At 38.3% G+C, this 22,829-nt stretch overlaps 1 protein-coding gene and 1 long non-coding RNA gene across 9 annotated transcripts in view; both read right to left on the reverse strand.

The window, feature by feature from the left end:
* Positions 1-4,370: 4,370 nt before the first annotated feature.
* LOC125902504 (uncharacterized) lies at positions 4,371-7,083 on the reverse strand. Of its 2 annotated transcripts, XR_007451101.1 has the most exons (4): positions 6,714-7,083; positions 6,199-6,331; positions 5,854-5,943; positions 4,371-5,322 (listed from the first exon to the last, which is right to left on the reverse strand). It is a non-coding gene; the product is annotated as an uncharacterized LOC125902504 (long non-coding RNA). The 2 variants fall into 2 exon arrangements; XR_007451100.1 differs by lacking the exon at positions 6,714-7,083 and having other exon boundaries at positions 6,199-6,406.
* Positions 7,084-9,664: 2,581 nt separating this feature from the next.
* Positions 9,665-22,829, reverse strand: part of LOC125902503 (EMI domain-containing protein 1-like) — a 49,083-nt gene continuing 35,918 nt past the window's right edge. For 5 of the 7 annotated variants that reach the window (XM_049598906.1, XM_049598912.1, XM_049598911.1 and 2 more), the window contains exons 2-6: positions 21,101-21,184; positions 20,819-20,853; positions 20,492-20,549; positions 20,207-20,244; positions 9,665-10,087 (exon numbers count right to left, since the gene is read on the reverse strand). In XM_049598906.1, the coding sequence (XP_049454863.1) occupies positions 10,069-10,087; positions 20,207-20,244; positions 20,492-20,549; positions 20,819-20,853; positions 21,101-21,184 (234 nt within the window). In that variant the 3' untranslated portion in view covers positions 9,665-10,068. Of the gene's footprint in view, positions 10,088-19,639; positions 20,041-20,206; positions 20,245-20,491; positions 20,550-20,818; positions 20,854-21,100; positions 21,185-22,078; positions 22,235-22,829 lie in introns of those variants that run through there. The other 2 variants (XM_049598908.1, XM_049598901.1) reach the window with 2 other exon arrangements.

Raw genomic sequence — 22,829 nt, forward strand, 5'->3', positions numbered from 1 at the left:
TCGCAGTAAGTGACAATCATATGTTCTATAGGTTTGGTTTATTGATTGTACTGTGTGCTTTTTTTGTCATCTTGTGTGACAGATCAATTCCATTGTAAAGAAAAAAAGATATTATATAAATGTATCTACAATATAAAATATTGGATTATTTATTTCTGCCTCTTTTCTGAGTGGAGCTGCAAAAGATGACATCAGGGGGACATCTGCTGGAGAGATGAGGAATGACAATCACCTCCATGATACCAACTTGTAAAGGTGCCACAGTATTGATCAGTTTACATGTTATACTACGATTATACTGTTATATTGACTTCCTAAAAACATGAAGGACACAGCAGTGTACACTGTGGCAAGCTCTGTGACCATCCCCATTGCTCTGGATACACATTTATACTTTAGATGATAACCTGTGCAAGCCTTTGTGAGAACATAGAACAAAAATCCTGAATTATTTTGGTGGTTAACTTGTCACCTCACAGCAAGAGGGTGATGTTCTCCCCGTGTCAGCGTGGGTTTTCTCCAGGTACTCCAGCTTCCTCCCACAGTCCAAAGACATGCAGGTTAATTGATAACTCTAAATTGTCCATAGGTGTGAATGTGAGTGTGAATGGTTGTCTGTCTCTATGTGTCAGCCCTGTGATAGTCTGGTGACCTGTCCAGGGTGTACCCTGCCTCTCGCCCAGTGTCAGCTGGGATAGGCTCCAGCCCCCTACGACCCAGTAGTTACAGAAAATGAATACATGAATGAATGCATGAATGAAGGCATACAGAACATATGTTCATATTTTCCTATAATTTGTATATTTAGTTTCACAGCTGTGTATGTGGAAATGATAATCTGCCTTGTTGGGTATCCCATATTGTAAGATGCTACATTGATTGGAGCAGATTTCTGTTGTTAGACATAATTAAGTCTAACTAAATATTAGGATATTCTTATAATAACATTATGATGGTCATTTTGAGAATTTATCAGATAAAAGCCATTTGAAAATCTGCAGGGAGGTGTAACGTTAGACGTGGTTGCAGCAGTAAAAATAACAGCAGTAGAAACAACTAGGCTTGAAGTCTCCTGCAGGTGTATATTGGGGTTAAGAAGACAAAGATTAGGTTAATATTCAAGTTTTTAGTTTATGATTTTGTTAGCTTATCTAAAAACGGACAAGATGACTCAATGCGAGTTCACACAGTGCAGGCATCACATACACTGTGTGACGCAGGACGTAAGGCACTGCTCCTGGGTGAAATACCAAGCATTTAGGGATCATCATTGCACTCACACTACATGCAGAGGGATTGTATAGTACAGTTACAGCTATGGTTTTTAACCATTTACAACAATAAAATTAAACCAAACATATGATAAAGATATAAATAGAACTCAGTGTTTTCTGTGTAACCTTTGCAATGACAATGTTAGAGAAATTGCAAACGTCAGACCTTTAATAATCCAGAAAGATGCTGAAATACTCACTCACACTTTTGTTACGAGCCATTTAGACTATTGTGTTTCCTTTTTCACTGGATTACCCCAAAAAGTAAATAAGAAAACTACAGCTAGTGCAGGATGCTGCTGTCAGAGTGATAACTCAAATAAGGGTTACCATACTGCTAAGATTACTACATTGGCTACCTGTATCTTTTATAATTGATTTTAAAGTTATTTTACTTGTATATTAAGCTTTAAATGACCTTGCCCCTCCATACATCAGAGATTTACCTTTATTCTATCTTCCAGCCAGATCACTATGGTCCTCCACTGCTTTACTTTGAAGTTTTTCTTGTGACGCATAAAAGTAAACAACAACTGGAGTCCCAGGGCGCCCACTAGTTCACCTAGTAGAGCATGCACCCCATGTACAAAGGCTGCATCCCTGCTGGAGCAGCCGCAGGCTCGATTCCAACCCATGAGCCTTGCACGCCATCCCCACTCTCTCCCCCCTTCCACACTGTATCGGTCCTATCAAATAAAGGCAAAAAGTCCCTTAATATATCCTAAAAAAAAATACACGAGTTCAGCAAAGCAGTAACATTAGTTTAGTTTAACATTAGTTTAGCTAACTCAAAGGTGACATTGCCGTAAGCTGAAAAGACTCATAAGAAAAAATAAGTGCACATACCTCAGCCACAGCCATGCCTCTCTCCAGGGTGCGAGCTGGTGCAGGATAAACCACGTGAACCGAAAAGGAAATCAACTTTCTAGCACACAGTGGGGTGCTCAGGTTGACTTATTTTATTGACGGCATACATTAAAAACATAAAGACCTTAAAAACCTTTTTTACATTAAACGCTCACATTAAAGACCTTTTTTGTTTTTGATATAAGCTGCCAATAAAAGAAGTGTCGAAGTGAGAGTCTTGGTGTGTGCTGGAACTTTGATTTCCTTTTTGGTTCATGGACTTCAAAGAAAGAGTTAGGAGTGAACCCACATTTGACTGCAGCAAAGTTATCATCATCTTTTTTTCTCTCTTGAGTGCTTTTGCCACAGAATTGACTTCGTACACACAGCAACATAGCAAAGGCTAATGTGAGCATCCAACGAGTTAGCTCACAGTAGGGTTAGTCACAGTGATGTAAGGTGATTGTGACGGGCCCCAGTGCACGCTGTTATGGAGGGCCTACTCTCTCAATGGGCCCTGCAACCGCACTGCCTTCACTGTCTGTATTTACGCCCCTGGTTAGTTGCACACAAACTAGCAAAGTAGCTACTTAGGTCTGCCTCCAAAATTCAGGACATGTTAAGTGTTTGAGTAAACCTTGACTTCTGTTTTATTCATCTGCAAGTAACACATGGTGTATTTTAATGGTAAATACTGTACTTTTTACTCCACTATGCTACATGTATTTTACAGTGTGAATTAAACATATACCTTGCAGATTTAGATTTGCAGGTTTAACATATAATGAGCTCATAATGAACTGTTAAGGATTATGTACGTCAAAGAGGTTGGACCACTGCAGTTTAATCTTTAACATTAGTGTATTTTATAAGCTTGTCATGTGTTGCTTTATGTACTTAATATGAAAAGCTGCAAGATATTGGAGCAAAAGGTGCAATAATATTTCCCTCTAGTGGAGTAGAAGTAGAAAATGTGCTCAAACTCTCATATTCACTATTCTATCCTACAACTTTATGGTCAAATAATATTTGTTGCCCACTTCACTGTATGACTAAATATTGAGATTAGTTTTTTCCTTTTTACAAAATCAAATGTTTTACAGGTTCTGTCAGAAAATACTTAGTTTTGTCAGCTTTAACTAAACAAGAGAAAAATGATTCCTCTATTAAAAAAGCTTCTTCTGTGTCTGGATGTTTGTCAGCAGGCCCGTTGTCAGGGGGGTGAAAGGGTACAGATGACCCCAGCACAAGGCAAAGGAAGGCTCATGAGCAGGTCTATGGTTGACACTTAAACGGGGTCATTTACTGAGTGAATACATTCACTGATAATACAAGTTATATATATTTAAAGGGATAGTGCACCCCAAAATGAAAATTCAGCCATTATCTACTCACCCATATGCCGAGGGAGGCTCAGGTGAAGTTTTAGAGTCCTCACATCCCTTGCAGAGATCCCAGGGGAGAGGGGGTAGCAACACAACTCCACCTGATGGCTGACGGCGACCCAGATTCAAACGTCCAAGAACACATAATTGAAACCACAAAATATCTCCATAGCTTGTCCGTAGTGACCCAAGTGTCCTGAAGCCCCGACATAAAAAGTTGATTGGAAAAACATCATTTGAACTCTGTTTTTAGCCTCATTGTAGCCTGTTGTGTTGCTACCCACTCTCCCCTTGGATCTCCGCAAGTGTTGTGAGGACTCTGAAACTTCACCTGAGCCTCCCTCAGCATATGGGTGAGTTGATAATGGCTGAATATTCATTTTTGGGTGCGCTATCCCTTTAAATGATTAATTAATGTCATTTTATTATTAAAACACATTTCAACCTGCCATCTAATGCTCCCACCCCATTTGAATATGTCTGCATACTGTGGTCTCTAAACAGTCCTGTTGTTCACTCCTGATTCGACCCTATGATTTAATACCTTGCAGTAATTTCTTCAGTCAGTGTTTGATTTCACTTTTCTCTAATCATTCATTGGAGGACATTTTTTCAGCCCAGGACACATGTCACTACTTCTGCCTTTCAAAATAAGAAAACAAGGTCCTAACAGTAGCTACAAGTACAAGTAGATACAAAATACACATGGAGATACGATTAATTGATTTACATTTGCAGGGAGTATAAATATATATGAGGGCCCCTGCCTGTATTTCCTAAAGGCTGGCCTGTTTGTCAGGAATACATTCTAATATGTAACAGCAGATACAGTGTGATAATGGACAGTAAAGAGACAATGCACCCCACATGGACTTTTATTTAAACCAAATTACTTTACATCAAAACACAAAGTGAACTGCTGCTGCTGTTGGTATAAAAAACAAGGCTGTCTGGCTCCATCTTGTGGCTGCATTATGAAGCACTTGGAACATCAGATCATAAGCAGACATTTGTAAGCACAGGGTATCTCTAAAGACCTGAATCTTTTAATTTAGCTGATACATTTATTTAACTGATATGAAGTCTGTGTCACTAGGAAACACGGCATGTTTACAGAAGATTATTTGTTCTGCAAATGTACCTCATCTAACAAAGTAGTAGTTACATGAGAAGATTGACGATTGACACCACCGTCTTCTCTGTGGTAAATAAAAAGCTACAACCAGCAGAGAGTTAGCTTAGGGTGGAAACAGCTATAGCCTCACTCTGTACAAAGGTAAGAAACAAAATCCACCTACGGTACCAACACCTCTAAAGCTCACTAATTAACACAGTGTATCTCGTTTGATCAGTCTGTGTAAACATGCCAATTTGTCATTAAAGCGGAGACTCCACAGTAGTGATGCTCTCAGCCAAACCTCCCCCATGAAACTGTTGCTTTTACACTTTTTAAAATGTATCCACAGATGAAACAAAGGAGATATCAAGTGTTAATGAGTTTTAGCAGGGCTGGTGAGTCAGAAGATACCTTAATATTGTAAGTGTATGTGTCATGATCTGCTTCTGATTTCGAAACAAGCAACTCATTGAGGTTAGATAAGATCAGCAAGAAGACAACGAATTACAAGGTTGTGGGGAACAAAGTAGATTACTATACTTTTACATCCAAAATAGAAAACATACGCAACAATTATGAACCAATAAGCAGTATCATTTTCTGTGATGAGATCTGTTCTTGGGGTGATTTTTAGTTGGTTGTCAAGTGGGAACACGGTGTCGGTGTATTGCTCCAGTATACCATCAAGACACTACTGGTCCTGGAGAGAGAGAGAGAGAGAGAGAGAGACACACACACACACACACACACACACACACACACACACAGTGTAACTTCTGCAATTTACATAAAAGGAAGCTATTGCAAACACCAGCCCCCCTTGAGGTTCATTGTGGTTAATTTCTGCAGACTTTCAATTAAAGTGTGTCTTATTGCGTAAAACCCTTTATTCCACATGCATGACACTAACTCAGCTGTAAGTGTCACATTTTACTTTGTCTATTTGACAAAGAATACAGCTGCCAGAAACCTAAGACACAAGAGCATTTGGCACATTTTCTTCAGCGATAATCACTGTAGAACGTCCAAGGTTGACGAAAAGTATCATCTCACTTTTTATACACACAGATGCAGCTAAGAAAATGTAGGAAATAAAACTTGTATCCTTTTGTGTCTTTTGTTGAAAGTCTATGTTTGCATGTAAATCACATCTCTCTCAGCTCGTCTCTGCATGAAGCACAAATAAAGTTATGTTGGAAAGGAAAATACACCCAGAGTCAAACAAGTTTACCGGGAAGCCACATGCCCCTGGTCTCCCATGACATCCTCCATGTTTGGGCTTTTTCTTCTTTGATTTGTATTTTCTTGTCCAAATCTTCACCTACAGCGAGACAAAATGAGCATTATAGTGACAAAGTGCGTCACTTCACACAGAACATCACCTTGACGGTTCCATTATGCATTTTAAATTGTAATCTTTGTGGATAGAAATGATTGCAAATCCAAACAGAGCTATTTTTCATACTGTATCTCTCTTTCTCAGCAACATGTTTGTCATTCACACCCAAACAGTCCAACAAGGAAACACCATGTGAATCAGTCGATACAGTCAGTGACCAGCATTGAATCTTCTTACCACAACAACAGCCTGTTGCTGAAGATCATTTCTCTCCAGAGTGGTTGGATCAGTAGAATTGAAGGCTGTGATGAGCACAAGAGCCTGCAGACACAGCAGGACCAGCAGCACACTTTTGTCCATGGCTTATGAACTGAAGCCCAAACAAAGCCCACATTTATGCTTGCTAACTATAACCAATGTGTACAAAGAGGAAGCTGTAAGAGAATGTCAGCCATGTTGCATTACTATCAGCAAGATGCAAGTCATTATCAGTAAGACACTTGCTGATTGTAAGTGTTGATAAGCAGTGTTGGGCGGAAAGTGACAGTTGGAAATATAGCAAAATGATGTACTTTTTCTTAGCTTCACCAAAAGTGAAGGGGAGAATATGCTCATTTGCTTTCTTGGGGGAAAAAATGCCCACCAACACCTGAAGCTCAGTAATTAACACTTTGGTTTATGTACATGTTAAATAAAACAGATATAATGTCCTCATTCAACACATTCTCACTCACAACTCGTCAAACACCTACACTTGGTCGGTGACCCCAGACGATGACACTTCAGGAACCCTCTGTCAGTGCTGGATGGTCAGAGACTGGGTGTCAGTCTCATTCCAAAGCCATCAAAATCCGGCGCTTGGGCAGTGACCTGCAGCATCAGACACAGACGAAAAAAGCTGTTCTTTAACATCGGCATGATACGTGGCCAGTCGCTGTTGTAGGTACAGTGGGAAACATGGCGGGATAAGAACAAAAGTTACCTAACCCTAACCCAGCGCTGCCGATGGGAGAGAGTAACACAAATACAAGGAAGCATCACAGAAATCAAGCAATACAGTTTAAAGAAGTAAATACAAGATATAGAGCTTTATTGTCATTTACTCAAATATGTCACAGTTCAGGTTTTCATGTATTCATGTTGTTTGTGTGCTTGTGTGTGTTCACTTCATTACCTCACAGTTGAATCTTCTGTGTGAATGCAGCAGTCATACAATTTTGGACCAATTTTAGTGCAGTTTGGATTGTTACAATTTACAGAAGTGTGTTTACGACAGAGAACACCTCATTCTCATACCATTTTGTATCTTTTGTAAATGGAAACTGTAATTTAAACAATAAAGCTCCAAGTATATTTTTCTGGCATTTAAAGTCGTTGCCATGATGTGATTTTGTTTATGATCATTTACATAAATGAAGACTTGATTAAAAAAATGACATAATTACAGCAAACGCTTAAAAAAATCAAGTCTCTCTGTTTGTTTGATTTACACTGACAGCAAAACAAATAAATCTGCTTCTATGGGAAAATGAAATCCAATTAGGCATGTATTAGCTTTAATTCAGTTAACAGGTGTTGCCTTTCTCTTGCTACTGTAAATAACCAGCATGGTGTGTGTAGCAGAGATAACATGAGTGACACTTATTGAATGATCACATAAATATGTGATGTTAAGATAAATTCAAACTGAAACTGTCTTCGTCATGATTTTCAGTCTTTGTAATAAAAAAATGACACCCATATTTGATGTACATTGCCACTTACTAGTCATTCTTGGTAATGCAGGTTGAGCATATCAAAAACCTTTATATAGGAGCAACTGTATTGATAAAGGATGCTGTTCTAAATATTATCATCTTACTATATAATGATGAAAACTCTGTCTGTGTCTCTGTTCATGTTTTTCTCCTCACTGACTTGGTCAATCCATGTGGAATTTGGCACAGTGGTAGAGGGTCATGGGAGGATGCGAATGAAGCAATATTACATCAATTGGCCAAAGGGGGGCGCTATAGCAACCGATTGAAATTGCAAACTTTGAATGGGCATATCTCATGCCCCGTATGTCCTAGAGACATGAAACTTTGCACAGAGATGCCTCTCCTCATGAGGAACAAATTTGCCTCAAGAACCCATAACTTCTGGTTATATAGATTTTCTGCCTCTTTGAATTTTTTGAAAAACACTTAAAATCAATCTCTTCCTAGGAAGTTTGACCGATCTGCATGAAACTGGGTGAACATAATCTAGGGACCAATATCTAAAGTTCCCTCTTGGCAAAAGTTGGAAAACTTACTAAAACTGAGCTTCTATAAGGCAATGAATATTGCGGAGGGCGTAGCTCATCACATAAAGGTGTATAACATCTCAAGGGTTTCAGCGATCACCACGCAACTTTGTAGGCATACGGCCAAACATAATCTGAGGGGACCCCTCCATTATTGACCCCATCAAACAAAATGGGAGCGCTAGAGAGCTAATTTCTTATCTAGGCCTAACCGCCATATCGATTTTTACTAAACTTGGTAGATATGTAGAACAGGACGCCTCAAGGTGACTGGAGAAATTTAACTCTAATTGGCAACTGGGTGGCGCTATAACAACAGAAAAATGCTTAAAAATGGCTAAAATGCGACCGATCGCTGTGGCTCCCCCTATGGCTGAATGTTGTTTTTTCTTTCTAGTTTTTGGTATGACTAAGTCATGGTATGGTATGCTGTACATAATCACGGAAACTGTCAGTCAGTCATTCTGTCTGTCCCACGTTTTTCTACTCACTGACGTGGTTAGTCTATGTAAAACTGCACATAGGCACTGAGGATTGGCATAGGTGACAAAGCTACCAATGGGTATGGAGTAGTTACTTTTAATATAATTATTACATACATTTGACCATGCCGGTTCGACTTATGTGTTAAAACAGTAAATTTGACTTGAACTTTGTTGGTCCCCCCCAAAAATTGCTCTTGAGCACAGTCCTCAGCCGCTATTTCCAGTTTGAAAAGTGGTCCCTCCCCTTCTGCTACGTAGCCAAGGGGGCGACCATTGAGTGCGACAAGTGTCCATAGTTCCACACTCAATTTTTTGACCGTTTTGAACGCACCATCCAGGTACTCATAGTGCACTACATACGCACTTATGCACTCAAAATAGTAAGTGTAAGTATAGAAGTATGAGACACAGCGCTAGTTTCAGATCACTTCACTTCCTGCCTCTGTGTTTTCTTTCCCTTTTAATGACATCACCTGTGTCTAATTGTCTGTCCCGCCCTGATTAGCCTCACCTGAGTATTTAGTGTGTATGTCTTTGTTTTCTCCCAGTGCCAGTTTGTCTTAGCTTCTTGTGTGTCTAGTGCTCCAGCCTTTCAGTTTCCATGTGTTGTTTTTTTTTTTTAATTTAGCCTGTTGACTGCCTCTGCCTCATCCCTATTGGATTTGTTTGCCCCCACTGATTGTCCCTCTGTGATATTTTACCAAAACTGTCTTCAGAATTGTGAGTCCACTCTCACCTGGTTCGCCAGTTGTTACAAAATGATGAAACACTGTGATCATCCTCATTATGCCCATAAATGCCTAAAGTTAGATCTTTAAGTTATATCATTGCAGTTTTATATGTTTAAATGTTTGCCTGAATGTTTGCCATTTGATTTGTCCACTACTCAGAGACCAGCTGGGAAAAAACAAGAGACCAAGAAACACAAAACTTTGTGCTTTTGATTGTTTTTAATCAGGAAGACATTTTATTGTGACTGTGACATGTATAGATCTTGTAGTGGAACACATGCTGTCAAACAATGTGAGCTCTTTATTCAGCACAGCAGTGAGTGATTCTCTGTCACTCACTGTTGACTCTAGTACATGTAGCTGCTGGCAGCAAAACTATGGAGCATAATACCAATACATTTTGTTTGAAGTCATTCACTAACAGTGCTGTTTTCTTAAACACAAGATACAATCAGAGCAGTGTGTGTGTGTGTGTGTGTGTGTGTGTGTGTGTGTGATGCAGCAGATACATGATCGCATGGAAGTAGCTCAGTAAGCTCAATATCAATCACTTATCAATATTATCACATCCACTCCTTGGTCCATGAGGCTGGTCTTTAATCTCTCAGGCCTGTGTGTCTGGTCTGGGGACAGAGAGAAACACAAAGAAAGGAGAGAGTTACACAACATGACTTTGTTATTTTGTGTTATTGTGTCCACATGAGAGATAATCTCTTACCTGGGTGGAGGAGGTCTTGTCATATCTTGGCCCTGTAACAGAGACAGTTAATAAATTTTACAACAGCAGATCAATTAAAATAAATATATTTCTGAGTAACAAATAACCAAACATTAAGAACTATGATTGATACAACTTGCTTAATAATGAGATAATTAAAATATTGAAATCTGACAGTAAGGATCTTTAGCAACTGTTTATTGAGACACATTCTGGAAGATTCTGTTATGTAATTATAATATGGAAAGGAATAAACTCTGCATTAAAGTTTATACTTACCCCCTAACATGCCAGGCCACATCCTCCTGCGTAATTGCCACCGTAGTAATAATAGTCATATCTGTTTTCATTTCAAACAAAAACACACAAATTACAGATGCTTACAAACTGTTCACTTTTACAACAAAACCTCATCAGAAAAAAGAGTTTTCATCTTCCTTCTTTCCTAATCAAAATTTATTTTCATCATCCAAACTATATAAACTAATTATTTTAACAATGGTCATTACTTTCATGTATATTATGTCTTTAAATCAAACACGCTGGACATACAGTATTTCTGTTTACATGAGGAATAATCTCTTACCTGGAGGGAGGAGGTCTTGTCATATCTTGGCCCTGTAACAGAGACAGTTAATAAATTTTACAACAGCAGATCAGTTTAAATAAATATATTTCTGAGTAACAAATAAGCAAACATTAAGAACTATTACTGATACAACTTGCTTAATAATGAGTTAATTAAAATATTTAAATCTGACAGTAAGGATCTTTAGCAACTGTTTATTGAGACACATTCTGGAAGGTTCTGTTATGTAATTATAATATGGAAAGGAATAAACTCTGCATTAAGATTTGGTCTTACCCTCTTTAATGCCCGTCCACTTCCTCTTGCGTTATAGCCATCCTGAGAATATCTTTTACGTCTGTTTCCATTTCTTCTCTCCTATAACAAATTACAGGTGTCAGCTCCCAACAAATTCATGAATCCAGACTGCAAATTAAAACAGAACAAACTCTTTGAATATCGCTTTAGATTACAGCCAACACAGTGTGCATATTTAGCTTATACAGGGTATCAAGCAGGTTAAACCAGGGGAAAAGTTCTACTTCTACAGCTTTAGCCCCCCAAAAAATGTAAATGTTTAGAATAATAGAAAATAAAATACTGGAAAACAATAATGTGATGATTGATGCATCCGGTGATCAAAACTGATTCTAAACTCATTAGAAAACAATTTAATTCTGCACGTAGTTCGGTGCCTTTTAATGCAACCCTGAGTCATGAGTCAGAGAGCTTTTAATCCAGGGTTGCCAACTCTCACGCATCTGGTGTCACTGTCACTCTTTCACCATCAATGTCACTCTCTCACGCCCGTTTAAGAAATCTCACTCCACCGTTGCCGAGTCCTTTTTTTTTTTTTTTACGTCCAGCCCATTGTGTAGCTTGACCGGACCACATACTATTCTCAGAAAGCAAGATTAGGTCCCGTGGGGCTGCCCTGAACTTCATGCTAGTTCTTCCTTCCCCTAGTAGTCTCCTACAATTTTTCTCGTTCTTTTTTCTATAGACAGCATTCTGTGACCTAAGACAACAGAGCTATGGATTGAGTAACGCCGGAGTATCGCTTTAAGTTCACTCATTGCCCTCTACAGCCATCTAGTGGACAAACATCGGAACAGCATATAATTTTACATTAATTGATTAATGCTGAGTTATGGCATGACCTTATAGAATTGCATACAATGCATACACGGGTTGTTTGAATGAAAACTCCAGGTAATTAACTGCTCATGTATAGTAACATGCCATGATCATTCCTGACCTTAAATTACATTCTTTAGCAGAAGAAATAAATGTCAGTTTACAATGGGTTTTCTTACTTAAACATATCTATACGCCTAAGGCCTACAATTTTCTCCTGGGGCTCACAGATGCTAAACATTTAGTATGTTTTATGACAATGTCTCAAAAGGCCACATAAAACATGATAAATCAACAGGGTTCCCATGGATCCTTGAAAACCTTGAAAGTTTGTGAATTTGAAAAAAATCATATCAAGGCCCTGGAAAGTTTTTGAAAATATGCATAAAAGTACACAGGTCATTGAAAGTCCTTGAATGTATCTATTTCTGTATGAAACTGCATGAAAACAGGATTTCGCTGCGTGAATTTTCAAAATTTTCTCAGGGGAGACCCTGACAAACACCCCTTTAAATCTTTCTTTTTGTCACAACAGGACATATTACTGGATTTTTTTAAGCAGATAACCTTGATCTGCACCGTAAAACAAATATTGAGCGTCTATGGACGTATGTGGGGTTTAGGCCTATATGAATATGTAAACGTACACTCATTTCTTCTGTTTGCCACATGTGCATATTAACTCTTTTAAGGTGAAAAACAACGTGCCGCTGTGTCCATGTATGTTCATGACCACGCATGCACAAGCATATTACGTCACAAAGGTAAAATCCCAGTCCCGCCCTTTGACCAAAGTTTGCAACCCTGTTAATCACAAAATAAGATTTTGCAAAAGCTGAGTATTTTACGGTGTCAGTATTTGCTAGATCATAAGCTTCAAAAAGAAAAAAAAGTGGTCAGACATTGTTGCAGCCCTCAAAATCCCCTGGGAGTATGCTGTATGCTGTAACGTTAGATAGCTAACCATTTTTCACCATTTCAAACAAGGGTGCTTGTAAACGTTAGCTACTGGAATATTAGCCCACGAGCTAACCATACATTTCAACTGGGCATTTCTTGCTTCAGTCTTAAAAATAATTATACAGTGTCATTTTTGAAGCTAGCAGGCTTCAGCTGAAACATACAGTTAGCACGCAGGCTACTAGCAAACATTCCAGTAGCTAAGTTTTGCTTGCAAGTAGCCCCTGCAGTGGTTAGCTTGCTTGCTATAGCATTCACCATACTTACTGGGGATTTCGGAGGCTGCAGCAATTTCATTCTCCACTCTATCATTTGACATGTCCCACACAAATGCACCATGATAGAGTGAAGAAGAAAAAAGTGGACAAAATTTGCTGCAGCGTATGCTATAGCTACCAAGCTAATCACTGTAGAGGCTGTCTTAGATATATATATACGTAGATGCCGCATTCAACGGCGCTCCTCACTAGAGCGATACGTCAACGCGGCCGCCATCTTGCCCAGGTGGAGCCGCGCTGCCTAATGCATGTATGTCTATTGAGGCAGGAGATTATTTATGATTAAAATCATCATTACTCGCTGAATTCTCAACCGATTTTCATGCGGTTTGGTTTGTTACAATCGTCAGACATGTAGTTATGATACAGGATACTTGAATGCAGCTTTTCATACCAAAATATTTGACCTTATGTAGATAAAGTAACAGTAATAGTTCTACAACACATTTAAACTAAACTTTCCCCATGTAATAAATATTCTTTTTTTCTTCCTAAATGTACAATACCCACCACGATGTCATTTAATTATTAATTTTGACTATAAATGTTTATTCACATTTCACACAATGTGCAAAAAAAAATGTGTATCAGCAGGGTTGTGCTGAGCTGCAGTGTAGTTACACATTCTGATTAACAAATATTGGTTTTGTACAAGTGAAAATAAATGACTTAGAGCTGCATGTTTACACAAAATTTTGCTTTAATCTCATATGTATAACACCACAGTGCTCATGGGAGCCTGGACACAGAACTGTTGACATTATTAGGTCATATTTACAAAAAATACAGTGTACAGTAGCTAGTATTATTTTTAGGAGTCTGCCCAGTCCTGTCGAAGTCCTCAGGTCTGAAATGACAGCTGCAGATGACTGAGGAGTCACTCGGGACAAAGTCCTTTCTCCTCACTGCTGCTACCCATGCCCGTCTCCTCCTATCTGTGTTTTTTGGGAAACTACACACAAAATAAGTGTGTCAGAAAAACGCAGTTCCACATAATTTGTAGTTACAATTCAGGCCACAAGTTAACTACTAACGTTATACTGCGTTATGTCACGTTGGTGCCATGAAACAGATAGCTGACAATTTGGAATAACACATACACCAACATAGCTGTTTGACAAAGCATCATAATTTTATGAGTAATATTATATAAATGTTAACCTTTTTTCTTTAAATTGTGTGACATAGCGTTAGCTTAATTTGGCATTAGGACCAGATCAGGACAGTTACTTTACTTGATTAGCTTAAAAGAAGGATCACTTTTTGAGATATATATCTCATTAAACATGTTCGTAACAGTGAAATATTGTAAAACAGCTTCTTACCTGTGGAATGTTATTCCCTTCTGCTTGGTTTTAACACTTCTCTCGTTAGTGCACCCAAATGCAGAGCAAAAATGTGGCATTTCTGCCGAGTCTGACATGGGTCTGAACCGGTCAGAGGACCTAGGCAAGATGGCGGCGGTATTGACGCATCCCACAAGCCAGGGTGCGGCGTCTATCTGTATATATCTATGAGAGGCTGTTTGCAAGCTACCGTTAGCTACTGTAATGTTTGCTATTAGCCTACAAGCAAACCATATTTTTAACTAAAGACTACAAGCTTACAAAAATCACATCATGTAACTTTTATGAGTGAAGCTACAAATCTTCAGCTGAAATGTACGGTTTCACTGAAGGCTAATATCAAGCATTCAAGTAGCTAATGTTAGCTTACAAGTAGGCTATCCTTGTTTGGGACAGATACAGTCGGCAATGACGGGAACGCCCACAAACGTCACATCCGGTTAGAGCCGGGGGGGGGACAAACTGGTCTCTGCCATTAGCCACAATGCCGAAGAGTTGCTGTGTGCCCTTTTGCACTGCAAATAAACAAAAAAAAATCACCAATTAAAGTTTTACATTTTACCAAATAATAAAACGGAACCACAAAGGAGGACAAAATGGCTTCAAGCTATCAGAAGAGAGGACGAATTTGGCAGATTATGGGACCCAACAACAAAACATGCATACGTATGTCTGCAGTCAGGACTTAATGTCAGGTAAGTTTAATGTAATGTTAACCATTTCCAAACAATCATGGACTATGTCAGGGGTATCAGAAATATTAAATTAATTGTTTAAATGCTAGTGAACTTTGTACTACATTTGTAACTTGTGTAGATTTCCTCGCAACACGTACAAAAGTACACATTCAGTACCTAAGTAGAAGTACAGATACTTGTGTACAAAAGTCTGGTAAAAGTAGAAGTACTGATTAAAGTTCTTTACTGAGTACGGTATATGTAAAAACAAAGTGCTGGCTCTGAAATGTACTCCAAGCATAAAATAAAATATAACGTTAGCTCTCTGATGCCTGCGTCGTGTTTCTGTGCAAAGCTAAAAGCTCTCTTCTGATAGCTTGAAGCCATTTTGTCCTCCTTTGTGGTTCCGTTTTATTATTTGGCAAAATGTAAAACTTTAATTGGTGATTTTTTTGTTTATTTGCGGTGCAAAAGGGCACACAGCAGCTCTTCGGCATTGTGGCTAATGGCAGAGATTGGTTTGTTTTCCCCCTGGGCTCTAACCGGATGTGACGTTTGTGGGCGTTCCCGTCATTGCCGACTGTATCTATGGGAACAGTGGTTAGCTAGTTAGCTAGCTTTATCATATTAGCATACTCCCTGGGGATTATGAGGACTGCAACAATGTCTGTCCACTTTTTTCTTTTTCTTTTTGAGGCTAACAATCTTGCAAATAGTGACTGCAAGATCCTTAGTCTGCAAAATCTTATTCTGTAGCTAAAAACTCTGACTCATTTTCTTGTGAGAGAGTGTCAGACTTTAGTCTTTTAAGGTAATTTTCAAAGTATTCTAGAGTATGATTCTTTATTCTTTGTTCGGATCCCCATTAGCTTCCACAAAGTGGTCGCTAGTCTTCCTCGGGTCCACTCACAAAACAACATTAAAAGTACATCAATTTAAAATCCCACAAAATCAGTGAGACAATAGAATTCAATATCAACCCAAAGTTATGACAAAAACAGTTAGAAAAACAAAATTGTCACAAACTGAATGCACCAAGTAAATGAAATGAAATGAAATAAAATTCACAAAAATGTTCCATAACTGCCATAACAAAATAATATACATGTGATTAATCAATTTAAGTTTTAGTGACTTCTTGAAGGAATATCTATTAAGAATCTGTCTAATGCTGTTAGGGAGCATATTCCAAACTGAGACGGTTCTATAAAGAACAGTTCTCATCATAAAATTTGTTTGTGGACTTGGTGCCACTAGAAGACCAGTGCTCACTTGACGTGTCACATACCCATGACAAAAACCACTAGTTTATCACTAAAGAACTGAGGTGTATTTTTCAAGATGACAGTATGCATGAATAACAAGACTAGTTTAGGCTCCACAATCAGCCAAGATAGTCGATGATGCATCTCACACACATTGGCACGGAAAACGAAGAACTAATCTCGCTGCCCTGTTCTGTACAATTTGAAGCTTTTGAAGGTGTTTTTGAGCAGCACTTGACCAGATGACCGGGCAGTACTCCAGGTGTGACAGAACAAGTGACCGAACAACATCATTCATAACAGAAGGTGGAACATAACCAAAACATTTCCTTGACATGGCAATGCCCTTTCCCATCATGGAGACAATGTGATCGATGTGGTCAGACCAAGACAGTAAGCTGTTTAATTCAACACCCAGTAATGTAGTTTTAGTGACCTGCTCAACTAATATCCCATCTATAGACAGATTGAGAGCAGTAGCATTAGCTTTAACAATTCTACTGCCAAACACAATGCATTTAGTTTTTGCAATGTTCAATATTAATTTATTAATTTTCACCCAGTTGGTAATGGTAGGCAGTTCAAGCTGTAAATTCTCACTCAGCTCTGCTAATGTTATGATAGACATTAATAACTTACGATGCCTCATAGGTTCTTTTAGATACATGAAAATGCATCACACTTTACTTAACACCAACATTAAAGCATGCATTAATGAAGCATGCATTATTATAGATGCATCAGTATGTACTTCACTTTACTTAGCACATAGGCCTACAGTGACAACTTAAAATACTGCATGGGCTGTTATACTATGAGTCCTTAATACGGCTGATTGTAGAAGTGTGTATGAGTGAGTATAGCCACAAGACAATTATAATTCACACTAAGTCACATCTATAATGGTTTGACTGTTGATGTAGTGCATCAGGTAGCATTATGTTTATGAGTGTAGTCATAGAGCATTATAAATGCGTGATAATTCACAATGAATAATGAGGAAATGTTAAGTTATCTGGTACACTGCAAAAAATGTTGATACTGAATATGGCAGTGAGATGTCCAATGACCAAAATATCTGCTCATGTAATACAATAGTGACTACAGGATTATTAAACCTATTATATGTCACTGTGTTGTATGTCATTGGATATGTATAAGATACTTAAATTGTAATTTGCAGGCTAAAATCTGGAAGCATTACCAATCATGGTCTAATACAGGTTTCTCTCAGCAACAACATGTTCAATATTTACGTCTGACAGAAAGAGAACACAATGTTAAACCAGCACACTGTGACAATACAAGAAGCTTCTTACAGTCAGTGGATGTTTTTACCTGATCAGGAGGCAGCTGATCATCTCTCACCACAGCGGCTGCATCAGTAGAAGTGAAGGCTGTGATGAGCAGGAAAACCTGCAGACACAACAGGACCAGCAGCACACTTTTGTCCATGGCTGATGAACAGAGTTTGACACAGCTGTTAAACACACACGTCTTTATATACCTACTGCCAACCAACCACTGTCATGATGAGAAAGGGAAAGAAATTCAGAGGATGTATGTAGATGTAAATCACCCATCCACACCCACATGTGCAGTTTAAAATTGTTTGTTTAAGCACAGGACCAATTTAACTGTAATCAGGACCTCTGGGGTCTTTAACTGATATATCTGCTTCCTTACCCTGCAGTCTGTCCTCCAACATTTCATGATTAAAGTATCCCAGCAGGTTTACAGACAAATTACGTTACATAATAAAATAACTTTTGTGCTTGAGGCCACATAAACTCTGGTGTTCTACAACCTCTCAATCTGATGATGTTGTATTAAAATATGTGACAAAACCAACCTGTTTTGCACAGATGTGTTCATACAATCTATCCAGAACCCTCATGAGATCTCTGCTTTGATTTTCTGATGAATCTGGGGGCTTAAAAAGGAAATATGTTTGCAGTTAAACCTGAGGTAGGCAGATTTATTTTGACACCATTTGCCAAAAATCCCATAATAAACTTGGAGACTGTGAAAACTAGACTTTTGCTCTTCCTCTTGAGTTTTCTGGCTTTAGAAAATCTAGCATGTGACTGAAGACTTCTATGACCAATCACAGGTCATTTCAGAGGGAGAGAGCGTTCCTATTGGCTGTCCTACAAATGCACATGCATGTCCTTTCAGTGAAAGCCTGAGTCAGCGGCTCAGAATGAAACACAGACTCTGACAATGGTGGGATACACTGTTGAAGTTGTGTGTGAATGTCAAACATTGAACACACTAATACATAGTGCAGCATATCCCAGATGTGCTGATCAGCATCACCGTCTCTGCCCACCCTAGCTATGACATATAACTCACAGACTGTGACTACATGTCTCAAGTTCTTAGTTGCTGCTTGAGTGACAAAATGGAAGCCAACCCAGGTTCACGATATTCACCATGCAAAAGTGAATAAGCTGCTCAAATGAAAATGTAAATCTTCAGTTTAGGAAAGCACAGTTGTGATCCTTGTCACTACTCAGAGACCAGCTGGGAAAAAATGCAAAAAAAAAAAATGTAGAACAGGACGCCTCAAGGTGACTGGAGAAATTTAACTCAAATTGGCAACTGGGTGGTGCTATAACAAAAAAAAAAAAAAGGCTTCAAAATGGCTAAAATGCGACCGATCGCTGTGGCTCCCCCTGTGGCTGACAGCATACAGCATACCATACCATGACTTAGTCATGGTATGGTATGCTGTACATAATCACGGAAATCACATAATCACGGAAAAAAAATGTCAGTGTGTCATTCTGTCTGCCTGTGAAATGTCCGTTTATGAAAATAGCCGGCAGCGTGTAAACGGCCTCTTAGCTTGTTGTGTGTCTTGTTGTGTGTCTAACACTCCAGCCTTTCATTTCCCTGGGTTTGCCTGTTGACTGCCTCTGCCTCATCCCTATTGGATTTGTTTGCCCCCACTGATTGTCCCTCTGTGAGCCAAACCAACCTTTTGACCAGAGAAGAATGTGATATTTTACCAAAACTGTCTCCAGAATTGTGAGTCCAGTTGTTACAAAATGATGAAACACTGTGATCATCCTCATTATGCCCATAAATGCCTAAAGTTAGATCTTTAAGTTATATTATTGCAGTTTTATATGTTTAAATATTTGCCTGAATGTTTGCCATTTGATTTGTCCACTACTCAGAGACCAGCTGGGAAAAAACAAGAGACCAAGAAACACAAAACTTTGTGCTTTTGATTGTTTTTAATCAGGAAGACATTTTATTGTGACTGTGACATGTATAGATCTTGTAGTGGAACACATGCTGTCAAACAATGTGAGCTCTTTATTCAGCACAGCAGTGAGTGATTCTCTGTCACTCACTGTTGACTCTAGTACATGTAGCTGCTGGCAGCAAAACTATGGAGCATAATACCAATACATTTTGTTTGAAGTCATTCACTAACAGTGCTGTTTTCTTAAACACAAGATACAATCAGAGCAGTGTGTGTGTGTGTGATGCAGCAGATACATGATCACATGGAAGTAGCTCAGTAAGCTCAGTATCAATCACTTATCAATATTATCACATCCACTCCTTGGTCCATGAGGCTGGTCTTTAATCTCTCAGGCCTGTGTGTCTGGTCTGGGGACAGAGAGAAACACAAAGAAAAGAGAGAGTTACACAACATGGCTTCTCAACAGTCATTTGTTGAGACCCAAGACTGACTGTCTTTGTTATTTCAATGTATATTATGTCTGTTAATCAAACATGTTGGACACATTTGTGTCCACATGAGATAATCTCTTACCTGGGGGGAGGAGGAGGAGGAGGAGGGCTTGGCTTGCTCTGTAACAGAGACAGTTGACAAAATTTACAACAGCAGATCAGTTCAAATAAATATATTTCTGAGTAACAAATAACCAAACATTAAGAACTATTATTGATACAACTTGCTTAATAATGAGTTAATTAGAATATTGAAATCTGACAGTAAGGATCTTTAGCAACTGTTTATTGAGACACATTCTGGAAGATTCTGTTCTGTAATTATAATATGGAAAGGAATAAACTCTGCATTAAGGTTTGGTCTTACCGCCTGACCAATCACACATCCTCCTGCGTAATAGCCACACATGAAATATCCATCATGTCTGTTTTCATTTCAAAGAAAAAAAAAACAAAACACAAATAGAATTACAGATGCTTACAAACTGTTTATTCACAAAACATTTACTTTTAGAACAAAACCTCATCAGAAAAAAGAGTTTTCATCTTCCTTCTTTCCTAATCAAAATTTATTTTCATCATCCAAACTATATAAACTAATTATTTTAACAATGGTCATTACTTTCATGTATATTATGTCTTTAAATCAAACATGTTGGACATATTTCCGTTTACATGAGGAATAATCTCTTACCTGGGGGGATAAGGGCCTGGCAAACCCTGAGGGACCTGTAACAGAGACAGTTGACACATTTTACAACAGCAGATCAGTTTAAATAAATATATTTCTGAGTAACAAATAAGCAAACATTAAGAACTATTATTGATACAACTTGCTTAATCATGAGTTAATTAAAATATTGAAATCTGACAGTAAGGATCTTTAGCAACTGTTTATTGAGACACATTCTGGAAGATTCTGTTCTGTAATTATAATATGGAAAGGAATAAACTCTGCATTAAGGTTTGGTCTTACAGTCTTCATTGCCAGTCCAGTTCCTCCTGAGTAAGAGCCAGCCTGGAAATATCTCTTTCGTCTGTTTCCAATTCTCCTCTCCACCTATAACAAATTACAGGTGTCAGCTCTCAAACAATTAATGAAATTCAAACTGCAGATTAAAACAGAACAAACTCTTTGAATAACGCTATAGATTACAGCCAGCACAGTGTGCATATTTAGTTCATATAGGGTGTCAGTAAAATACTGGAGACATACAGTGGGCCAAAAATGTACATAAAGGATGGAAAGAGTTTAGAGAAAAGGAAGGTAACAGGTTGAGTTTAACAGGGACTGAGAAACAGCCTAAATTACACTTGTACTTTAATGGTTACAAGTATTTAATAATTACAGGGTACAGTGACATTGTTAATGTGGAACAATGTATGAAAAGTTGAAAAAAATAAAAAAAAAAGTTTAATCGTGTCAATATTAAAGTGAAATTTGTGGTGGTTTCATCTGTGCTTGTAAAAAAGAAATACTTTGTAAAAAATAAGCTCATACATACACAGTACTTATACTTATTTAAAAAAAACGTGTGTTGAACCAGGGAAAAATGTTCTTTTATAGGTTTAACCATAGAAAATTAAATATTTAAAATGATAGAAAATAAAATGCTAGAAAACAATAATATGATGACTGAGCCATCTGGTGATCAAAACTGAGTCTAAACTCCTCTTAGAAAACAACTTAATTCTTCATGTACGTAGTTTGGCTCCTTTTAATGCAAAACTGTCTCACAGACATTATGTTTGAACACTTTTTTTAGTAACAATAAAAAGTTGAGAAGAACACATAATGTCAGCCAGATGACATTTCCTTTTAACATAACGAGGACACGTTGATACTGAACATAGCAGTGAAACATTCGACAACTTTAAAGGTGAGATAACACAATGTTAAATCAGCACACTGTGACAATACAAGAAGCTTCTTACAGTCAGTGGATGTTTTTACCTGATCAGGAGGCAGCTGATCATCTCTCTCCACAGCGGCTGCATCAGTAGAAGTGAAGGCTGTGATGAGCAGGAAAACCTGCAGACACAACAGGACCAGCAGCACACTTTTGTCCATGGCTGATGAACAGAGTTTGACACAGCTGTTAAACACACGTCTTTATATACCTACTGCCAACCAACCACTGTCATGATGAGAAAGGGAAAGAAATTCAGAGGGTGTATGCAGATGCAAAATCACCCATCCACACGCACATATGCAGTTTAAATTTGTTTAAACACAGGACCAATTTAACTGTAATCTGGACCTCTGGGGTCTTTAACTGATATATCTGCTTCCTTACCCTGCAGTCTGTCCTCCAACATTTCATGATAAAAGTTTCCCAGCAGGTTTACAGACAAATTACGTTACATAATAAAATAACTTTTGTGCTTGAGGCCACATAAACTCTGGTGTTCAACCTCTCAATCTGATGTTGTATTAAAATATGTGACAAAACCAACCTGTTTTGTACATACGGGTTTATAGAGAATATAATACCATATTAGAATTACGCAGTTTTCATAGCTTCCTTTTGGATGCATACAGCTTACAGTCTGTCACCTGGTCGCTACCTTTTTAGAAAGTCCTGACCTCACCTGCACTCTGTGCTCAGGAACGCCACAAACACAGCAACATTAGAAGAAAATAACAAATTACAGGCAGACAGCAGAGTCTCTGCAGATAAAAACACCTCCACACACTTTAAGTG

This window comes from Epinephelus fuscoguttatus, linkage group LG15, assembly GCF_011397635.1.
Source record: "Epinephelus fuscoguttatus linkage group LG15, E.fuscoguttatus.final_Chr_v1".
Lineage (NCBI taxonomy): Eukaryota > Metazoa > Chordata > Actinopteri > Perciformes > Serranidae > Epinephelus > Epinephelus fuscoguttatus.